Here is a 17504-nt window from a genome sequence, read left to right on the forward strand (position 1 = left end):
AGCATACTGCACAAACCTCACTGCTACAGTACTGTTTTTAATTGATTATTGTTGCACAGGCTTCCATCTTTTAAGTCATGTTAAAAAATCAAATCTGAGCAGTAGATCTCGGGTTGCATTTTGACTCAAAGTGATCTTGACTCAGAGAAGGTTGGTGACCACTGTTCTAGAGTTTTCCATGTTAACATTTACCTTTACTGTTGCAATTGTGATTGAATCAACGCAATATTAGCTACTTTCAATGCAACATACCGAAACAAAACAAACTATGCAACAGATTTTATTGTAGGCAGAATGCATCGGAGTAGGATTCTATTGTATTGACATTCACTACTCAGCCCATACTCTAGTCTACACAGACCGTACTCTACACAAACTGGTGCAGCATTACAATCAGAGCTGCAGTAGGACTATACGCAAATAGACCATTGCCATATATGGATCGGTGCCATTTACTTTGAACTGGACTGTGTTTCTAGCATTTAGCGGTCATGAGTAGATGAGCTTGTTTTGAGATCAAAGCGAGAGTTGCATGTAGCCACATTTGCACATTATGTTCACATTCTTTGCTAGTTAGTGTGTTTTTAGCCCAGTTATAGATCATTTGTAGTCAGCAATGGAGGAGTGATTGCTTCCTACATACATTTAGAGACATCTTAGAAAAGTGAGTTAGTTAAAGAGCTTTTTTGTTTGTATTAAAGGAGCAGTGTTGTATTTTGACACAGGCTTAAATAAGCTAAGTAGCCAATAGACAGAGAGTAGAATAATTTGTCTGATTCTCTGTAATAACGGTATGGGAATAATAATGCATTTTATTTTGTAAAGATGTTTCTTGCATCAAACACCACAACATTTTCAGTCACCTCCTTCTCTGAAGGACAAGTGGATTAACAGTTTAATATCAATCCCTGCATGTTTTTTTAAATATTTTTTTTATGTCTCATGGAATGTAGGCCTACATTGAACACCGCACATTGGATGCTACTGTAGGCTGAATGATAGAACAGCTATTTCCATGTTAAAATGTAATGGGATGCATTTTCTCCAATGTTTTTGATGGTAAATCACTTTGGTAGGCCTACATTATGATCAAATAGCCACAGTAGCCTGTGCTTCAAATGAATGGTATTGTGAAGCTCTACAGTGGATAGTTAGGAAAAATCCACTTGAACTCCCCTCCAACTGGTAATTACTAGTTAAATCAGCCATGTACCCTTGTGACAAGAAGAATGGAAGCTTGTTGTGTGCAACAGGGAGGGTCAGTTGAATGCAAGATTTACAAATAATTTAAAATTGTTAAACATTTGTAGCCTGTCTAACAGGGTTGCCGTATTATGCTAGTTTTTCACCACAAAACACCAGAAAATGGCCAAAAGAGTATAACCAGCTCGCCTGCTTTTACAATATAATTTAAAAAGGAATAGTTCCACTATATTAAAACGAGAGTTCAGATCACGTAACAGACAAAGGAATCACTTTTCACATAAAATAAATAATAATCTTCAGAAATAACTTCATCAAAAGCAACAAAATGACTAGGGCTTTACAGTGATGGTGAAAACTGAGTATTTTTTTGGGGTTACTGGGTTACTGGGGGTGCATGGAGGGAGATTAATTTTGACATATTCGTAGTAGTTTAAACACATTTAAATGCTTGTTAGTGCCTTTGGTATGCTTTTGGTTTGTGTACAATAAAACATGCATTTTGACTGAATACATTGTAGAGGTGGCCGCCTATTAGAAGACTTTTAGAAGCTTTATGGCCTCCCATGAGACGGAATGTCATGCCAGTTAATGTGTTAGATGGTGTTCTGTAATTCACAGTTCAGCTTGTACACAGTTCTGCAGTCTTAATGAGACTGACATAAGTGTATGTGATACCAAAGAGCCTGAATAACCTAAGCCATAGCTAATTTAAAAAAAATACTTGTAAAAGCCATAACACAAACCCACAACCCAAATAAGATTGTGCCATTTTCTTTAGCCTTTAGAACCATGGAGCTACATAAAGCTAACAAATATAAGCAGTCAGCTGTTCTGCTACATTGACTTAAAATGTTAATAATTTACTGGAAACTTTGACAGACTGAGTACCACTGGCTCTGGGCCAGCTGACTTCCACATGCTTCCTGTTGTGTTCACATATTAGCATAGACTGCATCGTCTCCACCAACACACTCGTATGGGTCGCCATCCTCCTCAGCCTACAGGTAACCAGATCAGAGACACAGTATCATCATCTACAACACCACCTCTATTGTTTAATCCTTTGTATCTCCTCAGATCTCAGATCTTTACAACACCTGTACATGTCTGCAGTAGGCCTACAGTACATACTTCCATGTTTCCATATAGCTGATCGTTGGTGTAGTAGTTTGTGTGGATTTCACTGCTGGTGTCTTTCTGCTCTTTCCTGTGGATAGAGTTAGGACAACTCTCAGATGTATTCCCGTCATTTGATAAGACACTACAAGAGTAAATGTAGGCTAATGGGCTTTAACAACTCAGCAGGATGTATATATTATGATCACAGATAACAGAACAGCCTGTAGAAAAATACCTTGATGGTGAGGGATGTGAAAAAGTACCCGTGGCTGTGTCCACGTCCTGCTTGCTGGTTACTGACTGGTCACTACGACTCCTCCTACTGTTGTGAAAAATAATGTGAAGTTATCAAAACAAACAAACACAAAGCTATATAACTCCTTCCAAAAAGAAATAAAATAGTAACTTACCCCTTCCTGTTCAAAAGGCAAGCTGACATGGAAATTAGTATTACTACCACCACTAATGCAGCAATACCAATTGAAATGTACAGCATCAACTTCTTATCTGTCCAAAAACAAATAAATATGTTGTATTAATGTACTAATAATATCCTTTATTATGTTAATACTGTATGTAATACTTCATTTATGATGCACTTCCCCCACTGTTTCCTTTACCATTTGTGGACACAGTGCAGGACAAAGTGGCATTGCCCTGTGTGTTGCTGGCATGGCAGTGGAACGTCTCGGAGAAGCCTAGTGCCCTCTGTAGGGTCACCATGGTAACTGACCCATGCCTCTCCACTCTGGTACTGGGCAAGGTGGGCAGGGGTCCATCTGGAAGAGACCACTCCACGGTGCCGGGGGGCTCCGAGTCCACAATGCACAGACAGGTTACCGTGGAGACGTCTGAAGTGCAGGCAGAGCCCACTTTGATCTCAGGGGGGTCTGGGATGAGAATGATAAACAGTTTGGTTTTAACTGAACATGTAGTGCTACATCCTTCCTGAAGAGATTTGTCTTAATATTATATACACAGAAAGGACATGCTCCTTATTGACTCAAATCTCTAGCCACTTTAATAATAAAAAATGGGATGTAATAAATGTATCACAAGTCACTTTAAATAATGCCACTTTATATAATGTTTACATACCCTACATTACTCATCTCATATGCACATACTGTACTCTATACCATCTACTGCATCTTGCCTATGCCGTTTGGCCATCGCTCATCCATATATTTATATGTACATATTCTTATTCATTCCTTTACACTTGTGTGTATAAGGTAGTTGTTGTGAAATTGTTTATATTACTTGTTAGATATTACTGCATGGTCGGAACTAGAAGCACAAGCATTTCGCTAACCTCGCATTAACATCTGCTAACCATGTGTATGTGACCAATAAAATTTGATTTGATTTGAATGGCTGCATCTACTTACACTCTACATTGAGCTTCATTGGGCTAGAGTAGCCTTGTCCCTCTGTGTTGATGGCAGTGCAGTAGAGTGCTTCAGTGAGTCTGGTCACATTCTCCAGTGTGATGGTAGGTCCAGTGGTGGGCAGAGGACCTCTACTGTTGTGCCAGCGGTAGCTGTGTGCAGCAGGGTTACTGTCACTGGAGCATCTCAGCTCCACAGAGTCTCCCTCCTTCACACTGGACACTCCCTCCACCTTCACATCCACTGGGGCATCTATGAATCACAACATTAGTAAGAATTCTATAACTATGTAATGAACATCTTAGGACAGATTCAGTGTATCAATCACATGCTAAATCTATTTCAAATGTAAAAAGGAAGTATGCCAAATCCAGACTCTGGACAAAGTGCATGTTTCCTTTTCAAAGAAGTTACATTGAATTTCTTCTTTCACTTTTGTCGTATGCACAGAAGCATTCTGTTTTCACAGAAGTGAAAGTGTAAATCTTCTAGTGTTATTAACACACAGGTGTGGTGCACTTACATTTGACATTGAGAGTTTTGGACATTTTCACTGGCTTCACTCCCCTGTGTTCTGCTGTGCAGACCAGAGACTGGTTGTGGTCAGTGATGCTGGGGATAAAGGTCAGGGATGATGTCACTTTCCACTGGCCGTTGGTCAGCTGCTGTGATTGGACACTGGGTGTTCCGGAGTGGCTCCAGGTGAGGAGAGGGGAATCAGATGGGCAGGAGTGAGACACAGAGCAGGAGGCAGACAGCTCCACCCCCAACTTCACCTCCTCCCTCACTGACAGAGAGGGGGGGTCTGGAGAGGCTGAAATCAGCAAAGAAAAGAGAACAGTTATTGCAGTTCTCTTGAGGTGTGCATCCACTACTTCTTAGTTCAGTCCTTTCAGTAATATCATTTTAATCTACAATAAGCTATAACTATAATTTGGGTAAATAATGGGATACTATAATACAACAAAAAATTATCCTTGTCAATTTTTACCCTGGGAACTTACTGCTCACTGCAATGGAGACCGTGTCATGTATGTAGGAATACTTGTTTTCGTCTTTAATTTCAACCCTGAAATGAAAAGGTCCTTTGTCACTGCGATGGAGGTGGTCGATTCTGAGAGAGCAGTTCTTCTGCCGGAGGTCTCCCACCAGCTCTGTACGACCCCTGTAGTCTTTGATGATGTTGGAGCTGTCCGGGTGGTATATAGTATCATGGGTGCCTTTGAACCAGATGCCAGTGAATTTGGAGGGCTTCTTCTCTGGTTCTGGGTAGTTGAATGAGCAGGGAATCACGATGCATGAGCCCTGCAGGCCTGATACTGAGCTGGGCACCTCAGCAGTCCATGATGAGGCTTCAACTCCCATCACTCAAATAGCAGTAGGGGAAATGTTAATAAGAGTTGTTGGACACAGTCAATGAATGTGAGTATAATAAATATAATCCCTGATCTTCCGTGGGCTAGTCAAGGGGAATGATTTGAACAAATCAAGAGGCCATTTTATTGTTCATTTTGTTCTATTAATATTTTAAAGGGGGAGCCCCTCAAGGTTAGTAATACACATGCACCTTTTGCTACTCGCTACCTTTCGCTATTCTTTTTAACTCTCACCACATTGTTTTGTATTTTGTTGTGTGTAATTTAATAAATAAATACAATATGTTTTACTCTATACAAAAAGTTGTATCCTACCTCCAAGCCAAATGCAATGAATAAGAAAAGGCCATGTTAATGTTTCACTCCACATCCACTCCTCTTTGTGCAGGACCTGAGGGAATAAGAATTATTTTATTATTACTAGAATGTTAGCATTTCCTTTGACACGTTTAATGTCTAAAAGCCAAATCACTTACTTGCATAGTTGAATATTTCTTTCTCATGTCAGATAACCACTCTCCTTCAGAGACTAAGGGATTTGACATATAAAGGAAATATTAGCATCCTGCTCACACTTCCCATTTCACATATAACGTGATTTCTTTATTTTTGCTATCAGGACTTCCCATATTTTGTCTGACTGATGGTGGAGTGATTTAACTGTTCCATTGAGGGTTAACCCACTAAAGTGTAATGTCTTTGAGAATATGTGTTTTGACTGTTTTCCAAATTGCTAAACTCAAAGGTTTTTAGAAGATACGGGTGAAATCTCTTGAAATCAGTAAAGAATTGTAAAGATTGTTACCGTACAATTCCGCCATGTTAACTTTAGTCAGGGCTATTACTCACACTCCGTTAGTAGCACGAAAACCACATGATTAACTCAAATGTTTTATCATATGCATTGCAATTCAATTTCCTTCAAACAATGTACTTGTGATCAAGTATTTCACATCCTGTATCATGATCCGTGCTGTCACCATTATAGATATGATGATAGTCACGTCTATTATAGGGATTGGATGAAGCTCAGTGTTAAATTCAAATCCCCCTATCACCATAACTAAGCCAATATTAATTTATTTAATATTTTTGACACCAATATGACACCAATATCTATGAGAATTCACAAATCAACTAGATTGGAGGTACACAACACACCTGTCAACAACAAAAAAGGGGGGGAAGTATGAATTGGGCTGTTCGAGAAGGTTCGAATCCGAAGCAACTTGCCTACACATAGTTTAAAGTACAATAGACCCTTTCTCAGTACACCACACACTGATGTCACACACATTCAACATAAATCTAGGCTATGATTTTATTACTTCTAAACAAAAACCTTTTTGAGGTTCTCATACACTTACAATTATGTTTTGATTCTTGCTTGAACATTCGTTGTGATATTGTACAATAACTAACTTGGATGCAGCAGTTGTTAGTTAGAATACTAACACTAATTGATATAGGCTGTAGCAAAAGTTAGCCAAAGAGTAATTTTACTGGTTGAAGTTGAAGTGTTTTTTACGTCGATCCTGGAGCAAACACCAATTATTCCGGAGCTAGCCAGCTGAAGAGTTCCATCAGCCACTCCTGGGCTACAATCACCTATCCGGACCCGTTTTACTGCTGATGCGGAGCCCCACCGGGCCTTCATGACTGGACTACCGACCTTATCTGCCCGAGGGAGTTATCCAACTGGCCCCTCCGTCGCAACGTTACCTGAACGTCCATTTGCGGCCCGCTAATCGTTAGCTGTCTTATCGGCTGCTATCTGAATAGGTCCATCGGACAATTTTTCTTGGGTCACTATAACTATCTATTTTGCCAATTGGATTGATCCCCTCTTCTACACGGAACCCCACTATCTACCGACAGAAACGCACAAGGTGGCTAAAAACAGACCTCCATCCTCTGCTAGCTTGCTACCAATGGCTAGCTGTCTGAATCGCCATGACCCCAACCAACCTCACTACTCACTGGACCCTTATGATCACTCGGCTAAGCATGCCTCTCCTTAATGTCAATATGCCTTGTCCATTGCTGTTCTGGTTAGTGTTAATTGGCTTATTTCACTGTAGAACCTCTAGCCCTGCTCACCTTATCCAACCTTTCAGTTCCACCACCCACATATGCGATGACATCACCTGGATTCAATGATGTTTCTAGAGACAATATCTCTCTCATCATCACTCAATACCTAGGTTTACTTCCACTGTATTCACATCCTACCATACCTTTGTATGTACATTATACCTTGAAGCTATTTTATCGCCCCCAGAAACCTCCTTTTACTCTCTGTTCCAGACATTCTAGACCACCAAAAATTCTGACATTCCCATCCCCATCACATTTTCAGATAAGACAGAACAGCGGTGTTGCAATCTACTGCAAAGATAGGACAGAACTCTGCAGGCTACTATCCAGGTCTGTACCCAAACAATTTGGGTACAGTTTGGGTACTTTTAAAAATCCACCCCTCTAAAAACAAGTCTCTCACCATAGCCGCCTGATACAGACCACCCTATGCCCCCAGCTGTGCTCTGGACACCATATGTGAACTGATTGTCCCCCCCCATCTATCTTCAGAGCTCGTGCTGCTAGGCGACCTAAACTGGAACATGCTTAACATCCTACAATCTAAGCTTGATGCCCTCAATCTCACACAAATTATCAATGAACCTACCAGGTACCACCCCAAAGCCGTAAACACGGGCACCCTCATAGATATCATCCTAACCAACTTGCCCTCTAAATACACCTCTGCTGTTTTCAACCAAGATCTCAGTGATCACTGCCTCATTGCCTGCTTCCGTAATGGGTCAGAGGTCAAACAACCTCCACTCATCACTGTCAAACGCTCCCTGAAACACTTCAGAGAACAGGCCTTTCTAATCGACCTGGCCGGGGTATCCTGGAAGGATATTGATCTCATCCCGTCAGTAGAGGACGCCTGGTTATTTAAAAAAAAAGCCTTCCTCACCATCTTAAATAAGCATGCCCCATTCAAGAAATTTAGAATCAGGAACAGATATAGGCCTTGGTTCTCCCCATACCTGACTGCCCTTAACCAACACACAGACATCCTATGGCGTTATGCATTAGCATCGAACAGCCCCCGTGATATGCAACTTTTCAGGGAAGCTAGAAACCAATATACACAGGCAGTTAGAAAAGCCAAGGCCAGCTTTTTCAAGCAGAAATTTACTTCCTGCAACACAAACTCAAAAAGGTTCTGGGACACTGTAAAGTCCATGGAGAATAAGAACACCTTCTCCCAGCTGCCCACTGCACTGAAGATAGGAAACTGATAAATCCACTATAATCGAGAATTTCAATAAGCATTTTTCTACGGCTGGCCATGCTTTCCACCTGGCTACCCCTACCCCGGTCAACAGCACTGCACCCCCCACAGCAACTCACCCAAGCCTTCCTCATTTCTCCTTCTCCCAAATCCAGTCAGCTGATGTTCTTAAAGAGCTGCAAAATCTGGACCCCAATAAATCAGCCGGGCTAGACAATTGGGACCCTTTCTTTCTAAAATGATCTCCCGAAATTGCCACCCCTATTACTAGCCTGTTCAACCTCTTTCGTGTCGTCTGAGATTCCCAAAGATTGGAAAGCAGCTGCTTTCCCCTCTTCAAAGGGGGGGACACTCTTGACTCAATCTGCTACAGACCTATATCTATCCTACCCTGCCTTTCTAAGGTCTTCGAAAGCCAAGTCAACAAACAGATTACCGACCATTTCGAATTCCACCATACCTTCTCCGCTATGCAATCTGGTTTCAGAGCTGGTCATGGGTACACCTCAGCCACGCTCAAGGTCCTAAACGATATCTTAACCGCCATCGATAAGAAACAATACTGTGCAGCTGTATTTATTGATCTGGCCAAGGCTTTCGACTATGTCAATCACCACATCCTCATCGGCAGACTCGACAGCCTTGGTTTCTCAAATGACTGCTTCGCCTGGTCCACCAACTACTTCTCTGATAGAGTTCAGTGTCAAATCCGAGGGTCTGTTGTCCGCGCCTCTGGCAGTCTCTATGGGGGTGCCACAGGGTTCAATTCTTGGACCGACTCTCTTTTCTGTATACATCAATGATGTGACTCTTGCTGCTGGTGAGTCTCTGATCCACCTCTACGCAGACAACACCATTCTGTATACTTCTGGCCCTTCTTTGGACACTGTGTTAACAACCCTCCAGGCGAGCTTTAATGCCAACTCTCCTTCCGTGGCCTCCAATTGCTCTTAAATACAAGTAAAACTAAATGCATGCTCTTCAACCGATCGCTGCCTGCACCTGCCCGCCTGTCCAACATCACTACTCTGGACGGCTCTGACTTAGAATATGTGGACAACTACAAATACCTAGGTGTCTGGTTAGACTGTAAACTCTCCATCCAAACTCACAAACATCTCCAATCCAAAGTTAAATAGAAAGCCAATTCTAGATTTCGCACAAAGCATCCTTCACTTATGCTGCCAAACATACCCTTGTAAAACTGACCATCCTACCAATCCTCGACTTCGGCGATGTCATTTAAAAAATAGCCTCCAATACCATACTCAATAAGTTGGATGTGGTCTATCACAGTGCCATCCGTTTTGTCACCAAAGCCCCATATACTACCCACCACTGCGACCTGTACGCTCTCGTTGCCTGGCCCTCGCTTCATGCTCGTTGCCAAACACACTGGCTCCAGGTCATCTACAAGACCCTGCTAGGTAAAGTCCCCCCTTATCTCAGCTCGCTGGTCACCATAGCAGCAACCACCTGTAGCATGCGCTCCAGCAGGTATAACTCTCTGGTCACCCCCAAAACCAATTCTTCCTTTGGCCGCCTCTCCTTCCAGTTGTCTGCTGCAAATCATCTAACATCTCATTCCAAAATCACAGGCATTAACTTGGAGTTGGTCCCCCCTTTGCTGTTGCTTTAACAGCCTCCCCTCTTCTGGGAAGGCTTTCCACTAGATGTTGAAACATTGCTGATAGGACTTGCTTCCATTCAGCCACAAGAGCATTAGTCAGGTCGAGCACTGATGTTGGGCAATTAGGTCTGGCTCGCATTCGGCATTCCAATTCATCTCAAAGGTGTTCGATGGGGTGGAGGTCAGGGCTCTGTGCAGGACAGTCAAGTTCTTCCACACCAATCTCGACAAACAATTTCTGTATTAACCTCGCTTTGTGAACGTGAACGTGGGCATTGTCATGCTGAAACAGGAAAGGACCTTCCCCAAAGTGTTGCCACAAAATTCAAAATTGGAAGCACAGAATCATCTAGAATGTAATTGTATGCTGTAGTGTTACAATTTCCCTTCTCTGGGCCTAGCCTGAACCATGAAAAACAGCCCCATACCATTATTCCTCCTCCAACAAACAGCTGGCAGTATGCATTGGGGCAGGTAACATTCTCCTGGCATCCGCCAAACCCAGATTTGTCCGTCAAACTGCTAGATGGTGAAGAGTGATTCATCACTCCAGAGAACGCGTTTCCACTTCTCCAGAGTCCAATGGCAGCGACCTTTACACCGCTCCAGCCAACAATTGGCATTGTGCATTGTGATCTTAGCCTTGTGTGCAGCTGCTCGGCCATGGAAACCATCTTCATGAAGTTCCCAACTAACAGTTATTGTGCTGGCCTCCCGGGTGGCGTAGTGGTTAAGGGCGCTGTGTTAAGAAGCAGTGCGGCTTGGTTGGGTTGTGTATCGGAGGACGCATGACTTTCAACCTTCGTCTCTCCCGAGCCCGTACGGGAGTTGTAGCGATGAGACAAGATAGTAGCTACTAAAAACAATTGGATACCACAAAATTGGAGAGAAAAACGGGGTAAAAAAAAAGTTATTGTGCTGACGTTGCTTCCAGAGACAGTTTGACACTCGGTAGTGAGTGTTGCAACCGAGGACAGATGATTTTGATGCGCTTCAGCACTCGGCGGTCCCGTTCTGTGAGCTTGTGTGTTCTACCACTTTGCGTCTGAGCCATTGTTGCGCCTAGACATTTCCAATTCACAATAACAGGACCTAAAGTTGACCAGGGCAAATCTAGCAGGGCAGATGGTGCAATGCTGAAAGTCATTGAGCTCTAAACTAAGGCCATTCTACTGTCAATGTTTGTCTATGGAGATTGCATGGCTGTGTGGTAAATGTTATACACCTGTCAGCAACGTGTGTTGCCGAAATAGCCGAATCCACAAATTTGAAGGGGTGTCCACATACTTTTGTATATATAGTGTAGCTACTTTAGTAGGTCAAAGCTGTGTGCTGTAAAACTTTGGTAGAGCATGGGTGGCATAGGCATTGGGGTGCTCATGTGAATGTCATTTATTTGTCGGCTTCAAACCAATGCCTATTCTCACTAAAAGCATATATTTTTAGTTTTTAATAGAATTAGGAATTAGAATACTAGAATGTACATGAAAATTCTTGTGACAGTATCAAAGGTCAACCATTTTGGTCAGGGACTTGGTCAACCATGGTCAGGCAGTGTGTTGTTATAAGGTATTGTGTAAAACAATCAATTTTAAGATTATATGCACAGTATGTTTATTGGATAGCTAGCCAGCCAGTTTAATAATGTGAGTCTGGAAGGAGAGTTAGCCAGACAGTCTAGCCAGACAGAATATGTGGACAACTATAAATACCTAGCTAAGTCAGAACCGTCCAGAGTGGTGATGCTAGTCGGGTGGGCGGGTGCGTGCAACGATCAGTTGAAGAGCATGCATTTAGTTTTACTTGCATTTAAGAGCAGTTGGAAGCCATAGAAGGAGTATTGTATGGCATTGAAGCTTATCTGGAGGTTTGTTAAGCTTCTCCAATCCAAAATGAAATCTAGAATCGGCTTCTTATTTCGCAACAAAGCATCCGTCACTCATGCTGCCAAACATAGCCTCTTAAAACTGACTATCCTACCGATCTTTGACTTCGGCGATGTCATTTACAAAATAGCCTCCATCACTCCACTCAGCAAATTAGATGTAGTCTATCACAGTGCTATCCGTTGTCACCAAAGCCCCATATATCACCCACCACTGCAACTTGTATGCTCTCGTCAGCTGGCCCTCGCTTCATATTCGTCGCCAAACCCAATGGCTCCAGGTCATCCATAAGTCTTTGCTAGGTAAAGCCCCGCCTTATCTCAGCTCACTGGTCACCATGGCAGCACCCACCCATAGCACGCACTCCAGCAGGTATATTTCTCTGGTCATCCCCAAAGCCAACACCTACTTTGGCCGTCTTTCCTTCCAGGTCTCTGCTGCCAATGACTGGAATGAATTGCAAAAATCACTGAAGCTGGAGACTCATATCTCCCTCACTAACTTTAAGCATCATCTGTCAGAGCAGCTTACGATCATTGCCCCTATACACAGCCCATCTGTAAATAGCCACCCAACTACCTCATCCCATATTTATTTATTTTTGCTCCTTTGCACCCCAGTATCTCTACACATTCATCTTCTGCACATCTATCACTCCAGTGTTTAATTGCTAAATTGTAATTATTTCACCACTATGGCCTATTTATTGCCTTACCTCCCTAATCTCACTACATTTATACACACTGTATATAGATTTTTCTATTGTGTTATTGACTGTACGTTTGTTCAGAAATTTAAAAAATAAAACAATTAAAATTCCGGAGGTTGGCTGGGAGGCAAGCCTACTACGACGGGAACCCAACGGTTCCTCTGTAACTCAGCGGTTTAGCAGCGCCACCTCACCGGTCACTCGGGCTTCCCGGGAGCAACGCTTACCTCCCCCGGAACGTTTCAATGGAGAGCGGGCACCTGTTGGGCATTTCTAGCCCACTGTGCCCACATTTTTGAGTTTCAGCCCTCCTCCTTCCCCTCAGACCACTAAGTTTGCGTAACTTACCACGTTGACGTCTGGGAGAGCGCTCGCCTGGGCTACAGCGGTTTGTAAGCAACAGCCGGCTATATGCGGCAGTCTGTAGGAGTTTGTGGGAGAGGTTTGATTCCCCATTCTCCAGGAGAGAGGCTGCCCTGAAGCTACTCCAGCTGCGCCGGGACTCCCGCAGTGTGGCAGACTATGTGGTGGATTTCCGCACAATGGCAACGGACACTGCCTGGAACCAGGAAGCGCTGTTCGACATGACCTCCTCTGAGACTCTGTGTAGGAACAAGGACGAGCTTGCAGCCCGGGAATTGCCCATGGATCTCGATTCCCTCATTGCCTTGACCATCAGGATCGATGGGTGACTATGGGAACGTCGGAGGGAGAGGAGATTCGATTTGGTTTATTTTGTTTGCCCGTCCAAAGATTCCACCTCGCCTCTGAGGTATCCCGGAAGCACCCGACGGCCACATTGCGGAGAGAACCAGAGGCCACCCGAGGTTCCCCGAGAGTAGCCGAGGACGGTCGAGTCATCAATTCCCGAACCTATGCAACCAGGTCGAGCGGGGTTGTCGCCAGCGGAACCACGATACAGGCTCAACACTAAGAGCTGCCTGTGTTGTGGGACTCGTGGTCATTTCGTATCCTCTTGTCCGCTAAAAGACCTGGCTCACCGGAAGGAGTGAGTACTCTGGTGGGCCATATGGAGGACTTCTCTGCTCCTCCTACTCGCACCCGTTTCATGATATTTCGCTGTTGGGAAACCAGTCAAAATGTATCCGGGTCCTCATTGACTTTGGGGCCGATGAGAGCTTTTTGGACCTACCCTGGCTTCCCAGCTGTATATCCCCACACAGCCCCTCTCCATTTCCATGGATGTCAGAGCGCTGGACGGCCGGGTCACCCACACTACCACTCCCATCAACCTACGTGTGTCAGGGAACCAGAGCGAGGCCATCCAGTTCCTGCTCAAGTCTCCTCAGGTTCTCGTTGTATTGGAATTCTCCTGGCTCCAGCGACCTGATCCCCTCATTAACTGGTCTACTGGTGGATGATGCCCCCTAGCTGCGGGCGTCATCCATCCTTTGTCCTCTCCCGACGGCGCAGGATTCTTCTTTGTGGAGAAGGACAAGACCCTGTGCCTGTGCATTGATTACCCGGGTCTCAACGACATAATGGGGAAGAATCGCTACCCACTATGCCTCAACACCTCGGCCTTTGAGCCACTCCAGCTGTTCGTAAAAGTTTCATCACTCCACCATTCCTTTTCTGGGGTACATCATTTTATTTTATTTTTATTTCACCTTTATTTAACCAGGTAGGCTAGTTGAGAACAAGTTCTCATTTGCAACTGCGACCTGGCCAAGATAAAGCATAGCAGTGTGAGCATACAACAAAGAGTTACACATGGAGTAAACAATTAACAAGTCAATAACACAGTAGAAAACGAAGGGGGGGTCTATATACAATGTGTGCAAAAGGCATGAGGAGGTAGGCAAATAATTACAATTTTGCAGATTAACACTGGAGTGATAAAAGATCAGATGGTCATGTACAGGTAGAGATATTGGTGTGCAGAAGAGCAGAAAAGTAAATAAATAAAAACAGTACGGGGATGAGGTAGGTGAAAAGGGTGGGCTATTTACCAATAGACTATGTACAGCTGCAGCGATCGGTTAGCTGCTCAGATAGCTGATGTTTGAAGTTGGTGAGGGAGATGAAAGTCTCCAACTTCAGCGATTTTTGCAATTCGTTCCAGTCACAGGCAGCAGAGTACTGGAACGAAAGGCGGCCAAATGAGGTGTTGGCTTTAGGGATGATCAGTGAGATACACCTGCTGGAGCGCGTGCTACGGATGGGTGTTGCCATCGTGACCAGTGAGCTGAGATAAGGCGGAGCTTTACCTAGCATAGACTTGTAGATGACCTGGAGCCAGTGGGTCTGGCGACGAATATGTAGCGAGGGCCAGCCGACTAGAGCATACAAGTCGCAGTGGTGGGTAGTATAAGGTGCTTTAGTGACAAAACGGATGGCACTGTGATAGACTGCATCCAGTTTGCTGAGTAGAGTGTTGGAAGCCATTTTGTAGATGACATCGCCGAAGTCGAGGATCGGTAGGATAGTCAGTTTTACTAGGGTAAGCTTGGCGGCTTGAGTGAAGGAGGCTTTGTTGCGGAATAGAAAGCCGACTCTTGATTTGATTTTCGATTGGAGATGTTTGATATGAGTCTGGAAGGAGAGTTTGCAGTCTAGCCAGACACCTAGGTACTTATAGACGTCCACATATTCTAGGTCGGAACCATCCAGGGTGGTGATGCTAGTCGGGCATGCAGGTGCAGGCAGCGACCGGTTGAAAAGCATGCATTTGGTTTTACTAGCGTTTAAGAGCAGTTGGAGGCCACGGAAGGAGTGTTGTATGGCATTGAAGCTTGTTTGGAGGTTAGATAGCACAGTGTCCAAAGACGGGCCGAAAGTATATAGAATGGTGTCGTCTGCGTAGAGGTGGATCAGGGAATCGCCCGCAGCAAGAGCAACATCATTGATATACACAGAGAAAAGAGTCGGCCCGAGAATTGAACCCTGTGGCACCCCCATAGAGACTGCCAGAGGACCGGACAGCATGCCCTCCGATTTGACACACTGAACTCTGTCTGCAAAGTAATTGGTGAACCAGGCAAGGCAGTCATCCGAAAAACCGAGGCTACTGAGTCTGCCGATAAGAATATGGTGATTGACAGAGTCGAAAGCCTTGGCGAGGTCGATGAAGACGGCTGCACAGTACTGTCTTTTATCGATGGCGGTTATGATGTCGTTTAGTACCTTGAGTGTGGCTGAGGTGCACCCATGACCGGCTCGGAAACCAGATTGCACAGCGGAGAAGGTACGGTGGGATTCGAGATGGTCAGTGATCATCACTGCAAGGAGTGTACAAATGGATCCCGGGAATGTGACAGTGGTGGTGGATTGGCCCCAGCCTACATCCAGGGTGCAACTGCAACGTTTCCTGGGGTTCGTCAACTTCTACCACCAATTTATCCGGTGTTACAGCACCCTGGCTTCCCCCCTGTCAGCACTCACCTTGCCCAAGGTTCCATTCACGTGGTCTCCAGCTGCCGACCGGGCGTCCCGGGAGCTCAAACATCGCTTTACCACAGCTCCCATCTTCGTTCATCCTCACCCTTTCCATCAGTTCATGGTGGATACCTTGGCATACCTTCTGTTTGTCCGTCACTGTCGTTGTACCTGGAGGAGAGCCCAGTTGGCCCTCCACAAGACCACCTCCAGGTATCGATGACAAGTAGATCGCACCGGACCCCAGCTCTCCGGTATCGGCTAGGGCAGAAGGTATTGCTGCTCATCCGGGATCTGCCCCTCCAGGTGGAATCCCGCAAACTCTCCCCCCGGTTTATTGACCCTTTCCTTTTCCCATCTCCAAACTCATTAGCCCCATCAGCTTTTTGTAGGCCTTAACAGTTTGTGGGCACCTTTTGTCATCGTTATAGTGCAATCAATGTGTTGTGTCCCCCCCCATTTTTTTGTTTGTTTGCCCCAATCAAGATTTACATGCTAAAATCACCAAGTGATACATCACATTAGTTACTTTTATTTTCCTGCATAAGAAAAAGCAGGAAATGCATCACCTATTCCTCAACTGCCATTCATTCCAATTAGACTGGTTTGGAATTCTCCCCAACCACAATGGATGGTATTTTCATATGTTCTGGAACTTTGAGGGTTTAACATAGAGATCCTATTAAATTACTAGAGTGGCTATGGCTGTGACTAGGCAGACATTTCACTAATCTATCCCTTAATATTGATAAAGATCATTAGTCAAGCCCAATTCTAAATACAGTAACAGTTCCAAGCAAAAGTGCTGCACAAAGTATATCAAACTCTAACACAATTATTAAAATTGTCTTTACCTTATAACAATTACTGGTCTTCCAGTAGACATGTGTATGGCGAGAAAGTGTTGGTTCAACATGGAGCGCCCCTCCCTCGCTTGTCATGTATGGCTTTTCTAATCAAGTTGAGCAGTGACTCAGTCCAGGAAGTAACAAGTGGTCTAGCTGTAGGACCTCATACATACAATAGCAGTTATAGTGCCTGAATGCATCAACTAAATATGACCATTAACATGATAAATTGTCAAATGTTAGTGAGTAATTAACAGATCACAAGCAAAGAATGTGCTGAACACAAATGCTGTAGAACTTTTACTGCATTCCTGAGTGTAGCCTGCCCCTTTGATGCTATCCCTATCAAAACCCCTATGGGTGTCCTATTTCTGTCTTTCAGTGGCTATGTGTTGCATGTAGTAGCCTACACAGGAAGTGTCTTCATGATTCTATGTATTCTTGGGGAGTGAGAGAGAAAGAGAGAGAGAGAACAGTAGAGAATCAGACCAAAGGCTGTGGGTAGGCCTACTCTTTTCACACCACCCCACATGCTCCCTCTCATGGTCTGTCTATGTAACACATCTGATATATTCATATTCTGGGTACTGTAGTCATATGGTCAAGAGGAAAGCCTGACTTCCATGTGCAGAGTGG

The 17504-nt window shown here is 44.2% G+C and overlaps 1 protein-coding gene across 2 annotated transcripts; it reads right to left on the reverse strand.

Moving 5' to 3' along the window:
- Positions 1-264: 264 nt before the first annotated feature.
- LOC109887499 (sialoadhesin-like) lies at positions 265-17241 on the reverse strand. 2 transcript variants are annotated; one of them, XM_031802800.1, is made up of 11 exons: positions 16875-17165; positions 5569-5621; positions 5408-5483; positions 4721-5083; positions 4240-4530; positions 3717-3968; positions 2946-3215; positions 2736-2832; positions 2561-2647; positions 2338-2413; positions 786-2204 (listed from the first exon to the last, which is right to left on the reverse strand). In XM_031802800.1, the coding sequence occupies exons 2-11, from the start codon at positions 5593-5595 to the stop codon at positions 2139-2141; spliced, it is 1605 nt and encodes a 534-aa protein (XP_031658660.1). In that variant the 5' UTR covers positions 5596-5621; positions 16875-17165; the 3' UTR covers positions 786-2138. The 2 variants fall into 2 exon arrangements, with proteins under 2 accessions (XP_031658656.1, XP_031658660.1); XM_031802796.1 differs by lacking the exon at positions 5569-5621 and having other exon boundaries at positions 265-2204; positions 16875-17241.
- Positions 17242-17504: the final 263 nt, after the last annotated feature.

This window comes from Oncorhynchus kisutch, linkage group LG2, assembly GCF_002021735.2.
Source record: "Oncorhynchus kisutch isolate 150728-3 linkage group LG2, Okis_V2, whole genome shotgun sequence".
Taxonomy (NCBI): Eukaryota; Metazoa; Chordata; class Actinopteri; order Salmoniformes; family Salmonidae; genus Oncorhynchus; species Oncorhynchus kisutch.